General features: G+C 46.0%; 1 protein-coding gene across 8 annotated transcripts in view; it reads right to left on the bottom strand.

The window, feature by feature from the left end:
* SETD4 (SET domain containing 4) overlaps positions 1–26,943 on the bottom strand; it is a 284,441-nt gene extending 257,498 nt beyond the window's left edge. For 6 of the 8 annotated variants that reach the window (XR_009519220.1, XR_009519221.1, XM_060010333.1 and 3 more), the window contains exons 1-9: positions 21,027–21,461; positions 19,293–19,462; positions 15,650–15,745; positions 11,317–11,354; positions 8,857–8,945; positions 6,901–7,330; positions 4,735–4,909; positions 3,176–3,257; positions 1,956–2,036 (exon numbers count right to left, since the gene is read on the bottom strand). Coding sequence is in view for 6 of the 8 variants with exons in the window: in XM_060010333.1 (XP_059866316.1) it covers positions 1,956–2,036; positions 3,176–3,257; positions 4,735–4,909; positions 6,901–7,330; positions 8,857–8,945; positions 11,317–11,354; positions 15,650–15,745; positions 19,293–19,365 (1,064 nt within the window). In the remaining 2 variants the exon portion in view is untranslated. Of the gene's footprint in view, positions 1–1,955; positions 2,037–3,175; positions 3,258–4,734; positions 4,910–6,900; positions 7,331–8,856; positions 8,946–11,316; positions 11,355–15,649; positions 15,746–19,292; positions 19,463–20,772; positions 20,953–21,026; positions 21,462–26,661 lie in introns of those variants that run through there. The other 2 variants (XM_060010331.2, XM_060010330.1) reach the window with 2 other exon arrangements.
* Positions 26,944–27,046: the final 103 nt, after the last annotated feature.

Raw genomic sequence — 27,046 nt, 5'->3', positions numbered from 1 at the left:
CTGCAGAAGAGGCAAGAGGGGGCCACGGCCAATGTGCCGAGCAGGAGGGGCTGAGTCAAGCCTACAGGCCGGTGAGGAGCACTAAACAGGGAGGAAGGGGGCGGGGGGACAGAAGCTAGATGCACAGAACGCGAAAGTGCACGTGGCTGAGGAGGGAAAGGCCACGGTGACAGCTCTACCATCGCAGTGGAGGGCACAGAAGTCGCTGAGAAATTCAGAACAGCCCAAGAGCCATACAGAAAATGAAGTCTTAGATGTCATCAGCTTCAGGGATCATGGCGGCAACCCCAGAGCAGATGAGTTCTCGGGAAAGAAAGGAAGTCAAGAAATAACATTAGGGACTTCCCTGGCGGTCCAGTGGTTAAGACTCCGCACTTCCACTGCAGGGGGCACGGGTTCAGTGCCTGGTTGGGGAACTAAGATCCTGCATGCGCGTGGCACGGCCAAAAAAAAAAAAAGGAAGAAAGAAAGAAGGAACGCCATTACTGTGTGCCAGGAACAGTGCTTTATACACAGCCAGTATCTGTTTTAATCTTCACAACTGCCTAGCAAAGAAAGCATTATAATCCCCACCTCAGACACAAAGAAACTGAGAATCCGGAACAGTAAAGCACTCACCCTAAGTGACGGAGCTAATGAGAGGCAGAACTAGCGTGCAAATACCCGTCAGGCAGAATCCCAAACACATGCTTCCTCTGCCACACCACTCAGGTAGTCAGAAAGCACCCAAAGGGAAGAAAGGAGGCCTCAGGAGGACCTCTGGGAAACATCCAGTTGCTTTATTTAATTTGAGGTTGACGTCTCCAAGAACGACTTAAAGAAACTTATGTGGGTATGCACGAGATAAAATAAAACACAAGATGAATGGATAGGGAAAACAAGATGAAGGAAAGAAGAAGAAAGATAAGATACAGCCAGGAATGAGTCAGTGATAAATTGCACGCCTTAGAATCCTGCACACGTGGATGGACCACAAAGTTGCCTCTGAGTTTTCTAGCGAGCGATAAAAAGAAGGAAACACATCAGATACAGAATTCAGTGTCTGTACGACAAAAACACACCATCTGCTGAGACGAGACACAACTGCTTCTGGTGTTGAGACCAGGGGATAGTTTTTCTCCCCAGGTCCCTACAGAAATGGAAGTAAGCAACACTGTAAACAGCAACATCACGGGCACGATGGAATGAGCACAAACTACTTCCAGGCACTGTGCTGAGGGCTGCTTCTAGGCGTTATCTCACCTAATCCTCCCAACTGCTCGAGGACGGGGTTCGCCATCTTCAGGAAGTCCTCCCTGTGGTGTCTCTCACCTGAGATGTGCTAAGTAGCAGGCATTACTCCCCGACTCCCTCGCAAGGAGCTCCAGGGCTGGGCAGCGCACGGCCACATATGTGACCATCCTTTCCACACTAAGGGAAGGACCAACAGCCTCTCAGGAATAGTGAGGACCTGACCAGGATGCGTGTCTACATCAGGGGCTCCTCCACCTGCCTCCTCTATGGAAATATCCAGGCCTCTCCTTGAGCAGGCGTCTGGATCTGCCCCCAGGACAGTACCAGGGGGGGCCCGGCCAGTGGTCAGGAGCTCGGTCTGTTCCCAGGAAAAACCCACCTGCTCAGAGGCTCTCCTCTGACCAGGGCCAACACGCACACTTTTCCAAGTGTTTACCCTGAACAACGAGCTGCAGGTCACCAGGGGGATACATGTGAGGAGAGACCAGTTCTCAGGCCCGTGTACTCTGACTATAACTCTAAAACCAGAATTCCAGAAATGGTGCAAACCTAGAAGTGAACCACTCCCCACACGGGCAAGTTACACAGAGAATAAGCAACCCCAATATACAAGGGCATATCCTTTCTCCTCTGAGGTTGGGCCTTTGAATGTAAGCCCCAAAAAAGCCAAAGTTACGTCCAAATCGTAACTACAGCTCACGACCAACACACAGGGAACTTACAATTCTTCAGCTTCCAGACATAACAACTTAAGAGCTGTGAGTAACCGCCAAGACGGTCCATCCCATCCAAACGTCAAATTTCTAAAGTAGAAAAAGAACAGATATATGTATATGTATAATTAAATCACTTTGTTGTACACCTGAAACTGACACAAGATTGTAAATCGACTACACTCCAACATAAAATAAAAATTAAATTAAAAAAAAAGTTACCAGTCTGTCATTTCAGTACTTCATTACATCACAGTAAATGACTAAAAATCCAAACATTTTTTTAAAGGGGCCACTAAACATGGCACAACCCATGGTCTTAGTCACAAAGAGAAAAGTAAGTCTGCAAATACTTAAGAATAAGGCCTGAGTAACAAAAAATTCTTTGTGTTTAAAAAAAAAAAAAGAAAAAAAGTAGGGCTTCCCTGGTGGCGCAGTGGTTGACAGTCCACCTGCCGATGCAGGGGACACGGGTTCGTGCTCCGGTCCGGGAAGATCCCACATGCTGCGGAGCGGCTGGGCCCGTGAGCCATGGGTGCTGAGCCTGCGTGTCCGGAGCCTGTGCTCCGCAACGGGAGAGGCCACAACAGTGAGAGGCCCGCGTACCGCAAAAAAAAAAAAAAAGTAAAAAGCTATTTTTATTTGGTAAGAAGCTGAACTTGGATGAGGGGCCACAGTGAGATGAATGATGAAGAATCTGGATGATCCTCTGGATGAAACAAATGGCAGCCAACAGAGCTAGTGTCCCTCACAGTGCTGCTGGATTATTTAAAACTTAATTTCACCTATAGAAGAAAATCTGAAAGGGAGGGTGTCAAACCCAGTTTATCCCATTTGGCGTGGAATCACCTAGGCTCCTCCCATCCCAAGAGCCTGCATCCTGTTGCCGGGTGACTGACGGCCAGGCTGGCCTGCAGTAGCCGATGCCACCCCACATGTTTGCCACAAACACACTGGGCCACCGATCAGTACGTACGGGGCTCTCCCGGTACAGAACTTGAGACTTCAGGCTTGTATCTTAGGTCCCCAAACAAGTCGCCTGACCAGCAAATTCCCCTCCTGTGTATCCCGCAACATGAAGCACGATGTGCCGCACAGAGTAAATGCTCGGTAAGTAGCTACCTGTCACCGGATACAAGTCGGGAGGCAGCTCACACCTGTAAAAATCCCAGCTCTCAACTTCTCATCAAGATTTCCTGAAGGAATAATTACTGGAGAGAAACACTTACTCTATAAAGTCGTGATCCTCTAAAATGGAAATCTTTTGGTTCATCCGTTTATCTGTTGATGGAAGATATTTAACAAGTATATCTGCATTAAAAAAAAAAATCAGGCTGAGATTTAGGGTATAATTCAGGTGGAAGAGAGGGGGGACCCTTTCTTCTCAGCTTACTTTCCTTCCCGTCAGCAATCAAGACACGTGTAAACAATTTTACCTATTTCACATCCAAAAAATCTAGTCTTCAAGCCCAACTCAATGGGAGTATGATTCAGCCCTCTGGAAAGCTACAAGAATTCCAAGGCAGGGGACAAAACGTCTGCTACCTCAGCTGCTGCTCTCACTAAGCAAATCAACCCGCGAAATCGGGTAATGAAGACATTAGCAGGACTGCTGAGAAATTACACCCACCAGAAGTACAGACTCCATACAAACATGAGGAAATGTTTCCAAGACTCAGTTTTTAAAAGCCAGAATTCAAAACTGTCTGGATATTAGTGACTGTAATCATAAACAACTGAAAATGAACATGTAAAAATTAACAAAGCTTTTTGGGGTCATAGGATAATGAGGGATTTTTCTATTTCTAAAATTTTTTACATTTCTCTACTTTTATTTTTTAAATACAGAAATAATGAAAGTGTGAATTTTGTTCAAATTATTTAACAAATCAATACTTCATGGTCATCAATATTAAAGTTATTCTCATAATATAAGGCTAATTTCAAAGCTAGCTTTCTAAGAGACCCAGCAAGGCCCAGTTTTCGCTTTTCCATTTCATTCTGAGAAATAACATTATTACTTTGGCTACTAATAGGATGGAGTAGTATCACCTTGACCAAGTCTCTATTTCCATTAGAACTTATATTAAAACTACCTCAAATTATACACTCAGTAAATCTCTAGCCATTTCTTCAAAGCCTAGAAAACTATTTCTCTGCTGCTTCAAGGAAGGGGGAAAAAAATCAGCCCCCTATGTACTATTTTTAATACCACATTTGAAATTTTCACAGCATAAATTTAATACGTAAATCATTATTTTAAAAAGAGTAATACCAATGATGACGCTAGGTAACAAAAGAACATAAATGGAATGCATATTTTATCATGCCATTAAGCCGCCCAGAGAAGGACTGTGTAACATATTTACCATGTGATTGGTACACCACCTTACACACAGTGGGTGCTTCATAAATATTTTTTACTTGTTGCTCTCTAATCCTATTTTATCTTTAGTGACAATGTCTCAGTACAAAAATTTCCACTTCTTGCCATCTATTAATACTCTATTTATTTCCCTAGCAGTTTCTCTTTTCTTCCATTCTACTGTCTGACCTAATGCAATAAAAATCTCAGTTCTTCTCATCCTCAACATCGATCAAAGCTTTGCTGGTTTTACTTCAACAATGAAATGACGTGGTCAATAAGAATTAGGCTAGCCCTGCCTAGGAGAAAATAAATGATACACACTTTAAGGTTTTGCCATTGTGACAAAAACTTAACATAACCACAGATGGGGGGATGGGGAATTCTATCATCTTAGTGATCAGAACCAAAGTTAATTCCAACCTTTTGAGACATAAACACAAGCATGAGGATTGCGGACGGAAACAAATCCATACTCAAGGAGCAGGCGGTGGTTATCGTGAGGGCCATAGCAGATGAGCACCTCTTGGTGTTTCCCACAGCTCACAGCTGTTCTAATTTCATAACAGCGAGTTTCCTCATTAAATGCTGCTTTTACCTAGAAAACAGAATTGTAAAAGATGTTTTTAGAGCAAAGCAGAAAACTAAAAAGATTAAGTGAGCGTATGAATTTAAGCAGGATGCCGCTTTCAAGCACTCATCACGGAATTTATCCACCTGGAGAAAAAATGCCACGTCCGCACTTTGGCCTCTTTGGTTCTCCTCGACTTCCCCCCATCGGGGTGGGAGGGAGTCCCGCCTGGGGGCTCTGAGGATGGCCAAACACACGACACCTGACATCGGACAGATGACTAACGGCAGTTTATTGTAAGTCACCCATACGGCCACACAGGGGCTGCGCCTGGGAGCGGAGTGTCAGCAGAGGCCACGTGAAGCAGGCCTGCAGGAGCAAGGGGTGACGCCCTGGTTCCCCGGGGCGATGTGATTTGCCTGTTTGAATAATTTTGAGGGCTGGCAGGGAGTTGACACGCATTCGGTTGAGGACCAGGTGGGCTACAGCCAGTCCGGCTGAGGGCAACTTCCCGCTGGGTGGGAAATATCCGGAGAGGGCGGAGGAACTCACGGTCAGGCCTTCGGGGCCCCGCGAGGCCCAGACATCCAGGCCGAGCATGAAATTTCAGGTCCTACGATACACACACAGCCTTTTGTGAGCAGCATGATGTTGGCTAATACTGTCATATGGATTTTGTGACAGCTTTGTTAGGTAACAGGCAGAGAGGAAAAGACCAAGAAGACCGGACTGCTCCCACAACAAGCGGCGGGTACAAGCACCGAGGCCTTCTCACTAAGCAGCAAACTGCAGTGAGACGGGGATGAGGAACAGGCTGAAATTCTAGCTTTTGTGGCACCTACAAGAGGTCAGGGCCAAGGCCAGCGGTGTCATGTCAAATGCCAGCTGCAGCGCACTTTTTTTTTTTTTTGCGGTACGCGGGCCTCTCACTGCTGTGTCCTCTCCCATTGCGGAGCACAGTCTCCGGATGCGAAGGCTCAGCAGCCATGGCTCGCAGGCCCAGACGCTCCGCAGCATGTGGGATCTTCCCGGACCGGGGCACGAACCCGTGTCCCCTGCATCGGCAGCGGACTCTCAACCACTGCGCCACCAGGGAAGCTCTCCTTTGCTTAATTTTGTTAGAAATGTATCTTTCTACAAAAGCAAGGAGCAGACAGGCACGGCGATGGCCGCAGCCTAAGAAAGCACAGGGAGGGTCTCCCCTCCATCCCCACGCTCTCGTCTCGTGGGCACGTGGGCTTCTCAGGGTGGCGTGGGTCACGAAGAGGACAGCGTGAGCGCAGGTCCCGCCAGTGCGCCTGCAAGCGCACCCTGAACAGGCAACAGGTTAGCTGACACACAGACATCCTTTGCCCTCATGCCAGGCCTTCAGCCCCGTGTGCCCCACAGATATAATCATCTCCTTTATGTGCTGGAGCAGAGAAGCCTGGGGAAGAAGAGATCCCCGACTGACTCCCAAAGTGGGACCCCTTAACGATTTCCCACAAATAGCCATCCAGCCAGAAACTGTTGATTGATTGAACAGGCCTACTACGTGCCAGGCCCTGTGCTGAGCACTGGCGTTACAAAAAGTACAAGGCAAAGTCCCTGTCCTCTAAGACTGCAGAGCTCCAAGCGGGGAAGGAGCAAGTCCCTCAGAGATCACGGCAAAATGCCGACAGCGATGCCACCAAGTGTGAAAGGGAAAGAGACAGGAAAGCAAGCGAGACTTTAGCCGCAGGTCTGAGAGGAGGAAGAAGGATGCTGCACCATGGGGAGGTGGGGGAGGGCTAGGGTTCAGGGCATAGAGGGGATAGACCACCTGCAGGCCTGGAGAGCAGAGCAGGGAAAGTGGCAAAGGAAAAGGATGCCGGAGGGGAAAGAGGGTCGGGAAGAAAGAGAGGAGCCTACCTGACAGCAGGTGGGTTTACCAGCTGCACCTCTCCCTGCGGTTCTGCTGGATTTTCCGAGTCACAGGTTCTACACGTTAGAGTCCTTCCTATTGAAACCAAACACAGGTCTCCCGGTTAACGTCTCACCTGGGCGTCAGGGCTGTGGTTCAGCAGATCGAGGAACGGGGCGAGCACGCAGGTGTCCGGCTCTGCGGAAAAGCACTGCCTCGGCGCGCGCTCCATGTACACAGCCCTGGTGTTGACGGTGCACCAAGCCCACAGGAGGGCGCTGTAGCTGAAGATGCTCTCGACGGCCTCCGAAAACAGAGGCTGCAGGGAAGAGAAAAAGTCTCTGGAGGAAGAAACGAACTCCTGCACGTGGGTTCTCTGCTCTCTGGCCTTTGCTTTCAAAGGTCTGGGAAGAAGATTCACCACTTCTGGCTCCAAACAAACAGGGCAGGTGTAGGCCTTGGGCAAAACCTCCAGGTAAGGCTTCCAGGGAGACCGGTCCCCAGCATGCTTTTCTGAAACTAAAAAGGTGCAAAGAGCCAGCACAGGAGATGGAGGAGGCTGCCACCTTTTAAAATGAAAAGCAGATTAAAGGAATTACTTTCATTCAAAATACGGCGTAAGCAAGAGGTACAGACATCCTAGGGCTTACTTTTGCTCCCAGAGGGACTGTGGCCAAGCTCACCTAATGCACCCAAGAGAGGTCTTCCTTCCTCAAGGCTTTCCTCCCCGGATTGCACCCCAGTACAAATGCAGTGAACCAGTCACACTGATACAAGGACTGGCTCACTAACCCGAGCTCCAGCTTTGTTTGCCAGAGATTCTTTCTTGCAAAAGCCTCTTTGCTTCCAACTTGGTTCTCCAGTTTTAAAGCTTTTGCTGGAATTTCACTTGTTCCACTTGGTTAAGGATATAAATCTTGGGGGGTAGAGGGCAACTGGTGGAAAGAACCTAGACGTGCCCCATCCAACACAGTAACCGCTGCGTACATATAGCTATTTCAATTTTTATTTTTTTTAATTAAATAATATTGAAAATTCAATTCCCCAGTCATACAAGCCACATTTCAAGTGCTCTTGAGCCATATGTGGCTGGTGGCTACCGTACCAGACAGCACAAGGTAAAACAATGCTATCATTGCAGAAAGTTCTATCATATGATACTAACCCAGGCAGAAAACTGAAGAGGCTCACTATATACCTGTTACAGATCTAAAGCTTTTATCCTAAATGTACCCATTCTATTGCAAATTATACATCGCAGTGTTTTTATTTGTTACCAATAAAAAGATCACATGTTGCATGAATGTATTTAGGAAAGTTTTCATTAATCCTTCAAAGTTCAGATTCCTAAAATACCATGCGTTCTACTCAAACTTTCAGAAAATGTTAATACTAAGAGCATCCTTGCCTCTACTCAGGCCAGTGAAAATACACCAGCCCTCTTACAAAAGTAAGCCAGGGAAAAAAAGTCCAGAACTTACTGTGGGTTGAGAAACAATACAATCTTTCAACCTTTATAATTTAGAAACCCCTTATGCTGAGGATCTCCCTCACACTGTCCTCAGAAACCCACCCAAAACAGAGACCCCCTATAACATAAGCCAGAAAATAGTTCTCAGCTCCCATGTTGGCCTCCTCTCTTCTCTGCCAAACAAAACCAACTCTCTCATACTGTCAACAGCTCTTCAGAGCTGAAGGGGAATTCAAGCAAGTACAATAAGGGTAAAAATGAAAGAGTAAATAGAATTTGTCAAGACCTACTACAACGGAGGAGAGTGGAGTGTCATGAGACAAGGCACTCAGCCATGATTTACATCTATTATCCCATTTAATCCTTATTTTCTGGTAAGGTTAGATCAGGATTCAAACCCACATCCCAAGCAGCCTATTAAAACCTTAAAAACGCAGTTTACAATGAATTAAGAATCAACTTCATAAAACAGAGTAAACCTTTCAAATCATTTCAGATATTTGTTAGCTACGTGAAAGGGCTGGGTCCTAATGAGCTACGTCTTGGACGACACACTCTCCAATGATATAAACTTTAAGGGAGAAGCACTTGGCCCAGACAAGCAGGTGAGCAGTCACTTACTTAGCAATATACGCCCCTAAGTAGCTTCTAAGCACTGTGTCCGTGGTGAGCAGGCAACTCTCAGGCAATGAGATAATCATCTGTCCCTCCTTGGCAAAAAGAAAGTAAAGTTTAGGACATCCATGCTTTGGGAAGGACCTGAATGAGTCTTTAAAGCCCTTGATTCCACAATCATCTAATAAGAACCCAGCAGAGCCCAACCACCGATGACCAAAGAGCCCTCAGGGGATGGGCTCCCCAGTTTAAGTCAGCAGACGCAGGCAAGGCTGCTCCCACGCCAGGGATAGATACTACATCCCCAGCAAGAATTAAAGGTTAATTGTGTGACTGACACCCACCACCAGTCAACCTTCTACCAGAAAGGAATGTGGAAACACTGACAACTCGAATCATATTATCCCTTCATTTTCTGACACCAGGAAATAGTGCTACCTATAGGCAACAGACAGAAACCACGCCAAAAAATTCTTCCAGTGAAATCCATGTGTCCAGTGACTATTCCCAGCAATGGCCTACTCGCCATATAACCTGCGCCAGGTGGCTAAAGAAAGAAAGGCAGCCCCCCCAGCACAAGGGTCTCATTTGACCACCTGCCAAAGTATAGCTTTCAGTTTCTCCCACTGAGACAGAAACATAGAAAGAAAAATCAAGATGTCAAGGAAGAGACATCAGAAAGAAAGCACTAAGAAGCCAGATATAAGATCCTGCTTTCATCATAACTGGCACCTAAGTTGGTTAAACATCACAGCCAGGGCTTCCCTGGTGGCGCAGTGGTTAAGAGTCCGCCTGCCGATGCAGGGGACACGGGTTCGTGCCCCGGTGCGGGAAGATCCCACATGCCGCGGAGTGGCTGGGCCCGTGAGCCATGGCCAATGAGCCTGCGCGTCCGGAGCCTGTGCTCCGCAATGGCAGAGGCCGCAACAGTGAGAGGCCCGTGTGCCGCAAAAAAAAAAAAAAAAAAAATCTCCTGGGTTCAATTTCTGGTCTCCTCATCTGTGATTCAAGATTGAGTTGGGATGGTCACTACAGTCCCTTCCTGCTCTGACATCCCATGACTTTCTGATTTAAAAAAAGGCACTTAATAAAATGCTCTCTGTCTTGACTGGGGTAAATGACTTCATCATCAAAACTCATCAAACTGGACACTTTACATCTGTGCATTTCACTATGTGTAAAATACATCTCAATTTTCAAAAAGTTTTCACAAAAAAGCCACATTTGAAAGTACATGTAAAGTAACTGCCAATTATCATTTCATGATCTTAACAAAAACTGCCCACAGCCACTGCTGTATTCATGAGAGGTATATTTCTCCCCCCAACTTCTGCTACACAATGAAGTCATATACCTCCCCTCAAAAAGAAAAATATTGCACAACAATGTTAATGTACTTAATACTACTGAACTGCACACTTAAAAAGGGTTAAGATAGTAAATTTTATGTTGTGTAAATTTTACAATTTTAAATGTTTAATAAAAAAAATTAAGATAGCATAATAGAATTATAACATTAAAAGCTACCATTCTTTAGGCTAAAGATATATACACAGCTGGGTTTTTTTATAAATTAATTTAAGGAAGTAAAAATAAAACAATTTTGAAACAGAAAATTAAGATCATTACAAATAAGTTAAGGAATTAATTTCTAGCTTTACAGAAAACCGTGCATTAGATACCCTTTAAGTAGCACAGAAGAACTAAAACAGACCTTGGAGAGCATCCGCATCACTTACCTCCCGCTTCCCAGGTGAGGAGACAGAAGCCAGGAGGGTTAGCAGCCTGCTGGGCTGCCCGGCCGTACTTACTATGGATGTTCAGATTCGAGCAGCTCCCTTCCGCCCCCAGCCCATCCCCAGCGCATTTACAGTATGATCCGATTTACAAACCCTGCTGCCGCAGAGACTGCTGGCCACCCCCCGCAACGCGCTCCCTGCTCCTGCTCCCCATGCAGTCCCACCTGAAGGGTGCGGCTCGCGGCAGCTGGGAGCTCGCGGCAGCTGGGAGCTCGCAGCAGCTGGGAGATGGCGGCAGCTGGGAGCTCGCGGCAGCTGGGAGCTGGAATTTCCGGGGTGAGGGGAAGCCTGCCCTTCCTCACTCCTTGCGCCGTCCTGCTGCTCAAGCTCCTGGAGCTGCACCCTGGAGCTGAGGGTGTGGGGCTCCCTCTCAGAACATGGATAAGAGCTGGACGGAGCCCGAGAGACCAGCACACCAGCCCAGGTCTGCCCGTCCACGCTTGTTCACATGACGGCACGAGACACTTGCGCTCTGTTACCTTGGGGTTGTCTCTTATACGCTGCAAACTTAATTCTAACTGACAGAACTGTATTCAAAACTATCCATTAAGTAAAAAATAAAAAACTGTATGTCTAAAATATCTTTAATTCACTTGAGTGAACCACAAAAACAAAAACAAAGCAGCAAACTCTACTTTGGGTTTCAAGATAAGAGAGAAATTCTCACCCGTAGGGATGTTTTGCTCATCAGCCCTCTTCCTGTACCTAGGAATGCAAAGACAGAAAAAGGGTAAATCCTACTCTTTCTTCAAGGTCTTAGAGATACTATTTTGCATAAAAGATGTGGATGAACTTCAAAATTACACAAAGCTGAAGCTGAGTGTCTCGTATCCTTTGACTCCCAGGGGAACCAAAGGATCAAGAAGCTATTCTGGGGCTTCCCTGGTGGTGCAGTGGTTAAGAATCCGCCTGCCAATGCAGGGGACACGGGTTCGAGCCCTGGTCCAGGAAGATCCCACATGCCGTGGAGCAACTAAGCCCGTGCGCCACAGCTACTGAGCCTGTGCTCTAGAGCCCGTGAGCCACAACTACTGAGCCCACGTGCCACAACTACTGAAGCCCGCACGCCTAGAGCCCGTGCTCCGCAACAAGAGAAGCCACCGCAATGAGAAGCCCGTGCACTGCAACGAAGAGTAGTCCCCGCTCGCCGCAACTAGAGAAAGCCCGTGCTCAGCAACAAAGACCCAATACAGCCGAAAATAAATAAATTTTTTTTAAAAAAGAAGCTATTCTGGAAAATGGCCCGACCTCCTTCTGGGCTTATAATCTTGAAGGGCAAAGTCAGCTTCAGAGTCAACACCTAAAGACCATCACCTTTAGGCAGATCTGCTGCTGGGTCTCTTACAGGAAACGTGAGGCTGGATTCTCTCCCCTGGGGCTCACCAGCCGGGGTGGAGCCTAACCCTAACGCCCACCCAACCTCAGAGGCTGGACCCACAGGCCACTTTTACCCACTGCCAGACCCGGCCTTCCCCAGTCATGATCTCGAGTCTTTAACCGAATGACCAGTCAAGCTCACTCAGGTCCCTCAAAGCCTGAGGCCTACCCCCTCCCCACCCCAGCCAGGCAGCCATTAGCCACGGCCTCCGTGACCTGACGAGCTCAGCAGGGTAGATCCAGGGCCAGCTGCTCCCCGTGAGCCAAGGCCTTGGCCAGAGCACACCCACAACACTAACCTCCGCAGCATCTCTGTCAACGCCACCAACATGCAGACGTCTACCCCTCTGTGCCCAAGGCTGCCCTCCTGCAACAGTCAGACGACAGCTTTTCCGGCAGGGCTGGGCACAATATGTATGACCTGTAACTATCATAGGAGTCTCTCTAGTCATCTTCTCAAATCCACAGTTGTTGACTTTTTTCTCTCAGCTAGGAGGGTATATAATTCAGCAAAGGTCAATGCCTGCGGGACTAGTGGAAGCTGCAGGTTCCTGGAGGAAATTCCCGCCTCGAGTCCCGTCCGGTATCTGGCAAGTTTGATTTGATGAGTTATCTCCCTACCCAGAAGCGTCTGTCTGCTCAAACACACGGTTTTGGTTTTAAGAACTTACTTAGTTTCTTCTGTGTGTCCCACTGTGGAGTTAATCCCCGTGGGCCAGAACCCTTCCTGAAATCAATTACTAATGAGAGGATTTTTTTCTGTGGGGTCATCTTTTAAAAAAATTCATGTGCTGGGCTCCCCTGGTGGCGCAGTGGTTCAGAGTCCGCCTGCTGATGCAGGGGACACGGGTTTGTGCCCTGGTCCGGGGAGATTCCATGTGCCGCGGAGCGGCTGGGCCCGTGAGCCATGGCTGCTGGGCCTGCGCGTCCGGAGCCTGTGCTCCGCGGCAGGAGAGGCCACAGCGGTGAGAGGCCCGTGTACCGCAAAAAAAAAAAAAAAAATTCATGTGCTAATTTAAGTGGAAATTTCTCTTCGAGCACACATGAACAGAACTTGGCATGTCGAATAAATCCGGAAGATACTTTACCTATACGTCTACAGCATAGTATTCAGGAGATCAGAAAGCAGATCACAGTAACCTGCACTTACTAAGGCAAGGGAGCAAGTGGCCATGAGGATCTTATTACAGACCTCTCCCTGCCTTATAATTTCTGCTACCATCCATCTACCCGGGAGGCCCCGATTTGGACAGTGCTTTTAGCATTAAAAGGAAATACTAGGGTCAGCTCCCAAAGCACAAATCAGGTCAGAGTCTAAAGACTGAATCCTGCTTGCAACTTGGGAGCCTTGCCACAAACCAGGACTAACTCCCCAGAATTCTGTCCATTCTGACAGACTCCCGTCAGCATGCTCTCCTATCATACACTGATTAAGAGCTGAAGATACAGAGAGCCCTTAGGGAAGGTGTTGCAGACCGCATGCTTGTGTCCCCCCAAATTCATATGTTGATTTCTCAGCCCCCAGTGAGATGGCTTTAGAAGGTAGGGCCTCTGGTAAGTGGCTAGGTCATAAGGGTGGAGCCCTCGTGAATGGGATTCGTGCTCTTATAAGAAGAGACAAGAGAGCCTGCTCCAGCTCCCAGCTCTCCACCATGTGAGGACACAACAAGAAGATGGGAATTTGCAAAGCAGGAATCGGTCCTCGCTAGACACTGAATCTGCCCACACCATGATCTTAGACTTCCCAGCCTCCAGAACTGTGAGAAGTAAAGGACCGTTTTAAGCCGCCCAGTCCATGGTAATTTGCTATGGCAGCCCGAGCTAAGGCAGAAGGTTCCCTGACCCCAGAACTGTAAGTACTGCGTTCTGATCACTGCCAAACCACTTTGCTTTAGCTCCTCCAAGACCATGAATCTGGAGGTGGGCCCAGAGAAAGTTGCTCCTACTTTTAAAACTGCTAACTCTTCACTGCTCCAAACCACAGACAGATTACTTATTTTCAGGCATTCGATTGAAACCATATGCCAATTCCCGCTTGACAATTTTAAACCTACCCTTCTTAAGGCAAAGTGACACCCGAGGAGTAGGCAGGCCTTAGGCACAGCAAGTCCACTCCTGACACTACCTTCCCTTGATCATCTCATAAAGAACTCCATCCAGTAAAATCTAAGAGTATGGTTTTTACTGACCGTTCCTTGACACACAAAAAGAGAAAGTTAAACATTCCGTTAGAGGCTGATAAATATGGTTCACCATCGTAAAGAAGGAGCAATCCTAATAGAAGTTGGTTCAAATCAAGTATTTTAGCCCAAAGTCATCATGTATAACTGACACATAGGGAACAACTTTACACACATCGCCTCACTGGACCAGGGGCACACATGGTAAACCATTTATCTTGGGTGATATATGAGGAAGTTAGTTTGCTCAACGTTAAATTACCTAATGGGTACTTGAATGATCATTTTAATCGCCAAGGGAAGCATTCAGAGGCATATGGTCTAAACATTCTACAAGGTGAAATGTCTGCACCTGCCCTGTGATACGGAACTTCAAGGCCCTCAGCACATAACTGTCTCTGTGCTACAGCAGATCTGTGGCACAGAGACAGGTGGTCCTCTCTGTGGCTACCTCAAGCCCACTTGTGGACAGAGCTGGGTCGCCTGTATGCAGGCACAAGCCCATAACAAGCTGCCCAACTTCTGTGAGAGAATGTTCCGGAAGAGAATGTTAACCCAAACTCCATGACAAGCTCCTCAATTTTCAGAAAACAATGTTAATCCAACCTTCACAACAAGCTCCTCACCTTCCAGAAGAGAATGGTCACCCACCCCTGTTCAGGTGACTGTGGACGCCAGGGCCACACAGGGGCTCCTCCTCCAACACTCGGGGGGCAATGCCGCTGAGGCCTCCCTAAGGGCTCCTCTCCTGGAGCCTCCCCCAGGGACCAAGCACCTCTGCTGGTTCTCTGGAACCCCTCCCCTCAGAAAACTATGGTGATGCTCCGGAGCTAAGGATAATCCCATCAGCCTGCACGGCTTGAAAATCCCGTGAAATCACCAGCAGCAGGTTGATGGGGACACCAGTCCCCACATTACACAATGTCCTCCCAGAAAAGCCCAGTGAAGATGTTTCCCTCAGGTCTAAGTTCCAGAAATACCTGTACTTCTGATGAGTAAACAATTTAGCTGGGTTTACAGAACACTAAGATTCAGCTAATTAATCATATACATTGGGCTGCCGGAAAGATGAGTCAAATTCGTAGCTCACCTCTGACAGGGGTACGAAATTTCACAATCATGGCTTTTATGTGTTATCCTTATCCCTGCCTTCGTCTTATTTTTCTATTCTCATTTCCCTTTTCTAACTTTTAATTTTATTTCACCATTTTGGAATTTCTCTCCACAAGCCACTTAAACTCATTTTTAGAATAAGGTCAAGTAAATATTACACCTACAAGGCAGGAAGGCTGCCACACAACAGAAGATGTTAGATATTTTTTGTCGGGTTGAGGAGATGATATGCCCCCAGAAAGAATACAGCCCACCTGCAAGAATCACCCCTGCTTTCCTACCACCTGGGCCCACATGTCTCTCATGTGAGAGTTGAATGTCAGACCTTACCTGGAAAACGAGCAGGTATTAAGTTTGTATCTTCAAACTTCCTATCTTTCAGCCACTTCTTAAGCTCTATAAATTCAGGCTTGTAGCTCTCATTCACTAATCAAGAGAGGAAAGAAAAACTGGTGATTAAAATCACTATATAATCGATCACCATTTAAAAAGTAAATCTCTGATGAACTGTCTCAGACAGTCATATCTTAAAAGGGAATAAATTTTAAAACATGCACAAATAATGTAAACTAAAATAGGAAAACCACAAGATCATCTCAAAGATGCAGGAAAAGCATTGGATACAATCTGGCACTCATTCCTGATAAATACTCCCAGCAAACAAGGATAGAAGGGAACCTCCTCAACACGACAAAAAAAATCTAACAAAAAACCTACAGCTGACATACTTAAAGATGAAAAACTACGTGCTTTCCCCCTAAGATCAGGAACAGAAGGATGTCTGTTCTCCCCACTACTATTCAACACTACACTGGTCCTTGCCAGTGCAAAAGGCAAAGAAAAATAAATAAAAGGCATCTATTATGGGTTGAATTGTGTACCCAAAAATTCCTATGTTGAAATCCTAACCCTCAGTACCTCAGGATACGACCTTATTTAGAGATAGGGTCTTTACAGAGGTAACCAAGTTAAAATGAGGTCATCAGGGTGGACCTGGATCCAGTACGACTGATGTCCTTATAATAAGGGAAATTTTGACACAAGAACAGAGGGAAGATGATAGAAGAAACACAGGGAGAAGACAGCCAACGACAAAGCCAAAAAGAGAGGCCTAGAACAGACCCTTCTCTCACAGCTCTCGGAAGGAACCAATCCTGCTGACACATGCTTTATAGATGAATCCTCAGGGCATTATTGAAAGTGAAATAAGCCATTCACAAAAAGACAGATACTGTATGATTCCACTTACATGAGGTATCTAGAGTAGCCAAGTTCATGGAAACAAAAAGTAGAGTGGTAGCTGCCAGGGGCTAGGGGGAGAGGGGAATGAGGAGTTATTATTTAATGGGTATAGAGTTCCAGTTTTGCAAGATGAAGAGAGTTCCGGAGACTGGTTGTACAACAATGTGAATGTACTGAACACTACTGAACTACACTTAAAAATTGTTAAAATGGTAAATTTTATGTTACATGTAATTTTACTACAATTAAAATTTTTTTTTAATTTTTGTAAGATCTCAAATCAATAATCTGAACAAATGGAGAGATACATCTTGCTTATGGGTTGGAAGATTCCATACTTGTTAAGAAGTCAAGTTCTCCCCAGATTGATCTATAGATTCAATACAATCCAAATCAAAATGTAAGCAGGCTTTTTTGTAGAAATTGACAAGATTCTAAAATTCATATGGAAATGCAAAGAACCTAGAATAGCCAAGACCACTTCGAAATACTGATTTCAAAACTTTTTATTACTATAAAGCTACAGTAACTAAGACTGTGCGATACTGTCATCAAGACAGACAACGAAATCGATGGAACAGAAAAGAAAGTCTAAAACAGACCCACACATATGTGGATAACTGGCTTTTCACAAAATGCAAAGGCAGTTCCGAGGAGAAAGGATAGTTTTTTCAATAAATATTGCTGGAACAATTGAAGTAAACAAATCATGGAATATTATCAGCAATAAAAAAGAATAACCTGTTGATACACACAACAGAGAATTACCTCAAAATAATTATGCTGAGTAAAAGAAGGCAGATAAAAAAGAATGCATACTATATGATTAAAGAAAACTATAAAACAAACAAATCAATAGTGAAAGGAATCAGATCAGTGGCTGTCTGAAGAAGGAGGCGGGGGGGGGGTTTCAAAGAGCGCAAGATGAAAGGATTACAAAGGGAAACAAGGAAACTTCTTGGGGTGATGAATATGTTCATACCTTGATTTCGATAATGGCTTACTGTGTGTATACGTATGTCAAAATCTATCAGATTATACACTTTAAATATGTGACATTCATTGTATGTCAATTATACTTCAATGAAAGTGTTTTCTAAAAAAATACATGATCCAAAATCTAAGGCTGCTAAAATACATTATCACAACCTAGAGAACAGAGTTTACAGCAAGAACATTTAATAAGCAACTACTACACTCCCAGCACTATTAACCACTGTGGAGAGCGTTCAACATGTTCTTCACCCTCAAAAAGTTAACATTTTAGTTGGGGAAACAAGACTTCCATGAAAAACAACTGGAAAACCATAGCTCCTAAAGAATAATACCCAATAAGCATGATAACCCAGTGACATTAGTGAGAACTGGAAATGGCATTACCAAAAACATAAGATCTCAACTCTGCCCCGAAGGTTAGAGAGAAACTGAACAAGCAGGGAGAAGGGAAGAACGATGTTTTGGCTGAAGAAGGACCTTGAGGAATGGCAGAGGTGGAAATGTGGGAGGTGTGCTCAGGAAATGGTGAGCGGAGAACATACTGCCAACACAGGGAGTGGGGCGGGGGAGCCACTTAGAAAGGCAGTTGATGTCAGGCAGGAATTCAGAGAGCACACAGAAGAGAATGAGGGGGACTTCCCTGGCGGTCCAGTAGTTAAAACTCTGTGCTCCCAATGCAGGGGGCACGGGTTCAATCCCTGGCTGGGGAAGATCCTGCATGCCGTGTGGCACGGCCCAAAAAAAAAAGAGAGAGAGAGAGAATGAGGATCCTGGAGGCTCCTCTACCAAAAAGGCTACATCCCTTAACAAAGTTAGACTGACAGTGACAAATGGAACAACCAGCAGGGAAGAAAACAAGAATGTGGCTGAAGTCATCTCTGGGTAGAACAGAGAGGGAGAAGTGAACCTAAGAAAGGCCAGGTGAGAGTCAGTAGGACATGGGCTCCAGAGAGCAAAGAAGGATACATGGTCAAAGATGACCTCCATGGTGCTGACATGCTGGGGGTCAGCTAGGAGGAGTGCTATTAATTTTTATGAAAAATAACAACTGCATTTATGTAGTACTCTCCAGTGGTCCAAGCACTTTCACATACGGTATCTCGTTCAGACTGGGTTACACTGAACTTGAAGTGATAAATTTACATCCAAATATTAATATCCTTTAGGTAGCTAGAGGTCAGCAGAGAGGTCAGGACCAGAAACAGAAACCTGGGAGTCATCCCCAAAGAAGACATAGTTGAAGCAATATATCTGTATTTCTACAAGGGTTTAAAAGAATATAATGGCACTATTTAAAAGAATATTTTTTAAGAAGTATTCTCTATGAACACTGCTCATGGGCTTCCCTGGTGGCGCAGTGGTTAAGAATCCGCCTGCCAATGCAGGGGACAAGGGTTCGTGCCCCGGCCCGGGAAGATCCCACATGCCGCGGAGTAACTAAGCCCGTGCACCACAACTACTGAGCCTGCACTCTGAGCCCGCGAGCCACAACTACTGAAGCCCGCGTGCCTAGAGCCCGTGCTCCGCAACAAGAGAAGCCACTGCAGTGAGAAGCCGCGCTCCGCCGCAACTAGCCCACGCGCCGCAACGAAGACCCAACGCAGCCAAAAACAAATAAATAAAAAATAAATAAATTTAACATTGCTCGTGTGCCTCTGAGAAAAGCTATGTGTTATAGCAATCAACAAAGGATTCCTTTTTTTCATCACTGGCACCAAAAGAATCAAAACTGTACCTCCTCTTGATTCAGAACTTGTGAAGAGTTTTCGTCTTCTGATTCGGCTTGTTCTTCCACCTCCGTTCTTCATACTAAAACTGCAGTTTCTGCTTAATTGCCCAATCTAAAATAAAAAGCATTATCTCTGCCTTTCTTTCCAGCTGTATGATAATCACTGTTGATTGTACCTATAAAGATTTAAATATACAAATGTAACTATTTAGTAAACCATTTCTCTAAAGTGTTTTTGTATATAAATTGTTTATACTCTGACCTAAATCATGCGCAGTAATGGAATGCCCATTATATTGGTCCCTCTAAAACAGTTTTATCTTGAGGTCCTATTACATGCTGATTAATCATAGAAATCCTCATAACTGATTTCATAATTGTGTGCTTTGGTGACGTGTACATCAACGATAATTAACACTTACTAAGCACCAACCTATCTGTACTTTGAATAAACAGTAGTCCTGAAGCCCCCATCTGCTAGGAAGTCTTAGAGAAAAAAACCAAATCCTCTTTCAGCGTGAAGTAAATAATGATTTGTCCTTAAAACCAGCATCCTGAAATAAATATAAACTAAGCGGGGGTTTGCCACAGATTAGGGAGAAAATGAGAGCCAAGAGAACAGACAAAACAAAGAGATAAGAAAATCTAAAATGACTACAGTTTCTATACGTTACTTCCTCGGAAATATAAAAATGAAATCTATTAAACACACCAGCATGATCAGATAATGGAGTGGCCTACTATATGAAGCCATTAATAGTAAGTATGCGCTAAGATGTAAAAATGTCCAAGATATATTACATGAAAAACTAAAGTTGCAGAACAAATTCAATGATCCCTTACGAGTTTGATACTGTGCACATTTTATGTTTATAAAACAAGAGGCTTTAAGGAAGGATATTAAAAAATATGCACGGGGAGGGGACTTTTACTATTACTTCTGTATCCTCCTAGTCTGTGCCTTATGTATGTATGAGTACATAAGTGACATAATATGAATATTACTTAAGTGCATATATATGTGCATTTTAACCATACCACTGTTTTTTAAAAAACCACTAAAAGCTACCGAACTGAAATTAATAATAAGACACGAACTCCAAGCTCTATTACTATCCCACCCCAGCACTGGAAGGTTCACTATTTGATCGACCGGAAGTTGGCAAGTCCGGTCCCAGGGCCACCGGCGGCTCGTCCCCTCCGGGTCCCCAGCGCCCCGCCCGCTCACGGGCCGAGACGCGTCCACACTGACCCCCGGCCCGGCCGCGCGCGGGTCCCGGGGTCCGGCGAGCGAGCTGTGCACGTGGCGCCAAGGCGACAGCACAGCTGGCTGCACTGTCCTCGCCCCCAGTCCTCAGCCCCTAGACGTGAGGCCGCCCCACAGCTGCGACACACCCCGCCCCTCCCCAGCCCCCTCCGTTTTCCGGCCACCGGGTTGGCTGGGCAGGGGGCGAGCTCAGACCCCGACCAGTTACGAACACCCGACCTTAGGGTCCTTCGCGCCTGCACAGCGGCTTCTCGGGTCGACATTCGCTAAATGAACGATTCCCAGATAACGGGGGGTGGGGGTGGGTGGGTACTATAATGAGCAGCATCATGCCAGGCCTGGCGGGGGTAGGCTATCCGAACTCAGCTCTCTTTTTGACCCCCCAAAATTAAAATCTATGGAAAGCTCCGGCAGGAGCAGGTTCCCGTTACCTGGGCAACGGTAGGCCCAGCCCCGGAAGTCGACCCGCTCACCTTGGCACAGCTTCAAGACGGCGGTGGGCGGGCCCACGTGGAAACCCAGAACAGCGCGCCAGATGCTCGCGAGTTAAAGAAGCGAGCCGCAGCAGCAGGGGGAGGGATAGAGCGCCGCCAGGCCCGCCTCGAGTCCAAACTGACCCACGCCCTCAGTCGCCAGGCGGAGCCCTCTTTCCGCCGCGGGCCTCAGCCTCTCGGCGTGCGCATGCGCATTGTGTTCCGGAGGCGCCACCGCCAAAAGCGGCTGGGGTCAGAGCGCCCCAAAGCTGGACCGGGGCGCCGGGGGGGAAGAAAACCCTGTGGTCCGTGGACCGGGAACTGCGCTCTGAAAAGCCGACCTACGCAGTCCTTCCGTACCACCAGGGAAGGAACCGCCAAGTGCGCGCATCCCAGAGCGGACTCCTCCACGCGCCTTGGCCCGCCAGCTTCCGCCTCGCCTCTGGGCCTCGCAATCCCGGACCTTCCCCCACTTCCTGCCCGAAGTTGCCTCGACCCCGCCCTGCCTCGGGTCGCAGTCCGCCCTGAACCCGTTGCAGGGCAGCCCAGCCCCACTTCACCCTGCTGTCCCCGTGGGCGGACGTGTCCCAGGATCAGCCTAACAGGAAAATTCCAGTCGTTTATGTAAATACGCCTCCCTACAGGAGATGGGGCTCAATCTCTGCCCCACCCACCCCACCTTGATTATCTCTTGCTCCCAAGACAGCCCAGCATGGAAAGGAGGGAAAAGTAACTTTACAGTGGAGAAACTTGGCAGACACTGTCTTGGCCAAGTGATAAGGGTTAGCATATCAGTAATAAGTTATGTTGATTGCGAAGTTCCCAGCTATAGGAAGGGTACTTCACCTAACATTTGGAGATGTTACTCTCCAAAACCCATAACCCTAGTTCTGTAACACAGAAGAACAACCTGGCTCTATATTGGATCTATTCCTTTAACTCTAACGGTTGTGTTGTTGCCTGTGCTTAGTCATGCTGCCTCTGCACCTTTGTGTTACCAAACGGAGAAAGAACGTTGTCCACAGCCTGAAATACAGATAATAGTCCTTCCACAAGGCTCTGCCTCCCAGGCTTGCATTTGAAAGGCTTAACACTTTTCATTTGTATAGAGATTAAAAAGTTGCAGAACTTGTTGAAGGTTTACGAGAACATCGTGACCCGACCAACCGTGGACGGCTGCAAGAACAAAGGATTATCACACCCCTCTGAGTCTGGCCAGTACCAAGGGATCTGCAACAACCAGCCACAACCCCTCCCCTTTTGGTATAAAAGAAGCCTGAATTCTAACTCAGGTAAGATGGTTCCTTAGGACACTAGTCCGCCAGCTTCTCCATCTGCTAGCTTTCCAAATCGTCACTATTCCTTGCCTCAACACCTCGTGTCTCAATTCATTGACCTGTCATGCACCAAACGGTACAAGCTTGGACTCAGTAACAGTTCTTCCTTGAGAATAACATGAGACAAACCCACAAACACCTGACCAGTGCAACCGGCCCTCTGTATCCACATCTGTGGATTCAACCAACTGCAAGTCCAAAAATATTAGGAAAAAAAATTTCAGCAAGTTCCAAAAAGCAAAACTTGAACTTGCCACACACCTGCAACTACTTACATAGCATTTACATTGTATTAGGCATTATAAGTAATCTAGGGATAATTTAAAGTATATGGGAGAAGGTACCTAGGTTATATGCAAATAGTAGATTATTTTATTTGAGGAACTTGAGCATCCCAGGTTGTTCGTATCCACGGGGGGTCCTGGATAACAAGGGACGACTGTACTCCTCAAAGCTGTCAAAGTTTGTGAAAAGCAAGTAAACTCTGAGAATCTGTCATAAACCAGAGGAAACTAAGGAGACATGACAGTTAAATGTAATGTGGTATTCTGGAGAGAACCTTGGACTAGAAAAGGGATATTAGAGGGAAAAACCAGTGAAAGCCGCATAAAGCATAGAGCTTAGTTAATACTGTTCCAGGGTTATTTCTTAGTTATAACAAATGTACCATCATAGTGTTTGTTACCAAACTGAACTTAGGTCCACTCGCCCACAGCAAAACCAATTTCTGACAAGTTGTGAAGGAAAGTACAGCATTTATTGCAGGGTCCAGCAAGGAGTACAGGCAGCTCATGCTCAGAAGACCTGAACTCCTCAATGGTTTCCAGAGGAGCGTTTTTAAAGGCAACATTTGATGGTGAGGGCTGCAGAGTTCATGACTTTCTCCCGATTGTTTGGTGGTGAGGTAACAGGGTGGTGTTTCAGGAATCTCAGTCATCAACTTTGTGGTTCCAGCCAGTCTGGGGTCTGGTGCTTGTGCTCAGCATGTAGTCACCATCCTCCACCTCTGGGGGTGGGGATGAGGCCTTAGTTCCCAAAGAACAATTCAAAGATATACATCAAGTTGTTACATACATACCTTGGGGAGAACTAGGACTCTGTTTTATCACTGAACTATTGGCGTTAGTTTTCTTATTTAACTGCTTTTCCTTTCTTTCTGCATTCCCTCACTTCCCTAATTAGTAACTGCATGTGCCTGCTCCTTGGAACCCAGGGAAGACCTAGGAGACTAAAACCTTTTACTACAAACAAGAAACTGGGGACATGGAGGAGCTTTTGTACGTGAGAGTGCCTCACAGTGTCCCACTCAGTTTCAATAGTCAGATGTTAATAATAGGGGAAATTTGATGTGGAGTATATGGGAATTTTCAGTACTGCATTTGCAACTTTTCAGTAAATCCATTCTAAAATTTAAAGTTTATTGAAAAGCAAAGGGGGGCTGGAAATAGATGGTTCCAGATTTGGACCCATGAGTCAGTGATGTCATTAAAAATCAAAGCTCTTCCTAATTTTCCACAATACCATCCTTAGGGAGTTGGCTAACCTCTTAGTTTGTTTCCTTATGGTCTCAAGATAGTTGCTGCAGCTCCAGGCATCACATTCTCATTACAAATGCATTCAAGACAGAAGAAAAGGGGTAGATAAAACAGGTATTTTCCCTTTATGAGGGAGAAAAATCATGTATACTCCCATTTTCTAGAGGGGAATTGACAAAGATTCTCTTCTTGACCAAGCTCTAGCCAGTCTCTTCCAAGCCCTCTTTTCAGTTAGGCCTCAGCCTGGGCCTATAAAACCTACTGACTCGGCACTAATGATTTCATCCACTCCCCCACCAACCTCCACGTTAAAAGACTTAAACACTAACATAGTTTCTAATAGCTTAAGGCTGTATCACTAGGATGACCTTATTTCCCCCTTAATGAGCTCCAGGCTGCCAGAAGAATTTACTATTTGTTCTAGCCAACACCTGACAAGAGGTCCTTTACTACCCTTTCTTAGAGCATTTACTAAAAAAGGACTTAAAATTTGTGAATTCTTCCTCTGTCCATTTGCAATATATATGTATCTCCTACAACTCAGGACCTGAGTCTTTCTTTCTCAAGGACCTGAAAGCCATTCCTTTGAAATGTAATTATCAGATAGGATAGGACCTCTGTCTCCCAGTCTCTTTATAGCCCTGATGGGCATTTACACTCACCAGGCCTTTATAATTTTCCCCTGACTCTACCCAAGCCCCTCCATTCCCCCTGCCTACTCCCTCAACTTCCCTTTAAAACATCCAGTCACCTCTGTACAAATCCAAGTTGAGTTCAGTTCATGCTGGACACTCTTCCCTACTACATTATAATACTGATTAACATCTGTCCTTACCGCTTGAGGGAAGGTAAGTTGGTGCAGCCACTGTGGAAAACAGCACTGTATTTCACAAGCTTATGCAGAGTTAAAGTTAATCCAATTGTTAGGTTTGTGGTCAATTACCTATATCCAGTACTTCTGGGTTACCTTGGTGGATTTCTCCACTCCAGGGCTCTCATTGGAAGGCCCTTAGGCCACAATTGATATTACTAGAGGGGACTCCCTCACTTGGCCAGCTAATAATACCTGCTCTGACCCTGGCCATAAATATGAATTTTTCTTTTAGGGTCACTCAAGCTCAATCAGAACCACCAACTGAATCACAGTCGAAAACCTCCTCAGTTACAGCATGGATTTATGTGGTTAACACCAGGCTATGGTCATTTAAGTTTAAAGGCTCCTTTATGTTAGAAACAATAAAAGCATACTAAGGATACCCAGCCTAGTAACACTAGAAAATTGGGCTGGGTGCCTTATGAACAATGCCAATATATCATCTCCCTTACAGGTAAGGATTGATATGGAACACGACCAGAGATCGTGTACCCTGGTTATTAGTTTTGTTTTTTGCAACTGATTGGAAAAATCCCTTGAAATTGCAACGTAATTGGAGACTATCTAAAATATAGCTGTTCAAGAGAACTTTCTGCACTGATGGAAAGAAATATCTGAACTGTCCGATACAGCAGTCACTAACACGTGACTATTCAGCACTTGAAATGCAGCTAAAGCAACTAAAGAACTAATTTTAATTGTATTATTTTGATTAAAATTCCATTTAAGTAGCCACTAGTAGCTTGTGGATACCATAAGAGTGTGGACAAAGAATGTTGCCTGCCATTTCAGTAAACAAAGGATCAAGCCATCAGCCATGGCAGCGGACTGCGCTGGTGCACACTGAAGGGAATTCAGGATGGAGAAAAACAGGATACTGGCTCTAGATGGTTCAGGTGCATATCAAAGGAATAATTTCAATAAACCCAGACTCTTGCATCTTCCTATACACTGAAAAGTGCTAAATTCATTAACTTGAGATGTCTGGTTTTCTTTAATTAGCAGTAATTGATGTTCCGACTACCTGGGTTGTTTTTATGTTTTGTTTTGTTTTGTTTTGTTTTTTATAAATTTATTTATTTATTTATGGCTGTGTTGGGTCTTCATTGCTGTGCACGGGCTTTCTTTAGTTGTGGCGAGCGGGGGCTACTCTGCTGCAGTGAGCGGGCTTCTCACTGTCGTGGCTTCTCTTGTTGCGGAGCACAGGCTCCAGGTGCGCAGGCCTCAGTAGTTGTGACACGTGGGCTCAGTAGCTATGGCTTGTGGGCTCTAGAGCTCAGGCTCAGTAGTTGTGGTGCACGGGCTTAGTTGCTCCACGGCATGTGGGATCTTCCCAGGCCAGGGCTCGAACCCATGTCCCTGCATTGGCAGGTGGACTCTTAACCACTGCGCCACCAGGGAAGCCCTGTTTTGTTTTGTTTTTGCAAAAACTCCTACATATCCTGGCTCCTCCCTTACCTCTTCAGAACAGTCCCTCAGCTATCTGAGAGGCTATATCCCAAGGCCTCAGTCCCCTAGGTTGTGCATTTTCTTTCAGTCGACAAGAGACAGCACAGAAATGAAAATGATCTTATAGACCCCCTAATTCCTCTGTTTTAAGTGGTAAATAGTAAGGAAGAAAATTAAGTTCCCACTGAGCTAATTTATGAACTTTCTGAGGATCCATTTCCTCGCTTGAAAATGGAGATAAATCCTGATGAGTTACTTTGAGTGTGAGAAAGGGCTGCAGAGCCCCTTTGCACCTGTATACTTCAGGACCTGCATACAGGCAACCTGACAACCCTGGAAGTATCTAGTGAGGTAACCCTATGATGATTCAGTAAACACTCCCCACTAACACGTGAGAATCATTCAAGGATAGGGCAGTAGCTTGGCTTTCACATACTTACGGGAGGAAGCAACACACACTCGATCCCTACCATGTCCTCCCAACTTATTCCACGACTCTAGATTACAAAGACTTCAGTTCGAGCGATATTTTTCAAACACCAGGAAAAACAAAGTCTGCACAAATGACCCATTTCTTCAAGCGCAACCGCGAAGAGTTGAACATCTGGGTGAAAAGGAGGAGAACAGAGGATAGGGTTCAGTTTAAACATAGGCAAAACAGCTAATCAGAACGATTCTCTGATGCCAGGCAGGCAGTCGCCAGCAGCGACTTTTCAGCAGGACTGTCCTGCAAACTTGCCTGATGGCCCTTCTCTACGTTCCCTGCACCGCTGGGAGGGCGCCGGCGAGCCCAGCCCTGAAGGGGCGGAGCCTGCGCCTGCGCCT

Source organism: Delphinus delphis, chromosome 4 (assembly GCF_949987515.2).
Source record: "Delphinus delphis chromosome 4, mDelDel1.2, whole genome shotgun sequence".
In the NCBI taxonomy this organism is placed as follows: domain Eukaryota; kingdom Metazoa; phylum Chordata; class Mammalia; order Artiodactyla; family Delphinidae; genus Delphinus; species Delphinus delphis.
Note: the sequence above shows the minus strand (reverse complement) of the source record. Positions and strands in the feature narration are given on the sequence as shown.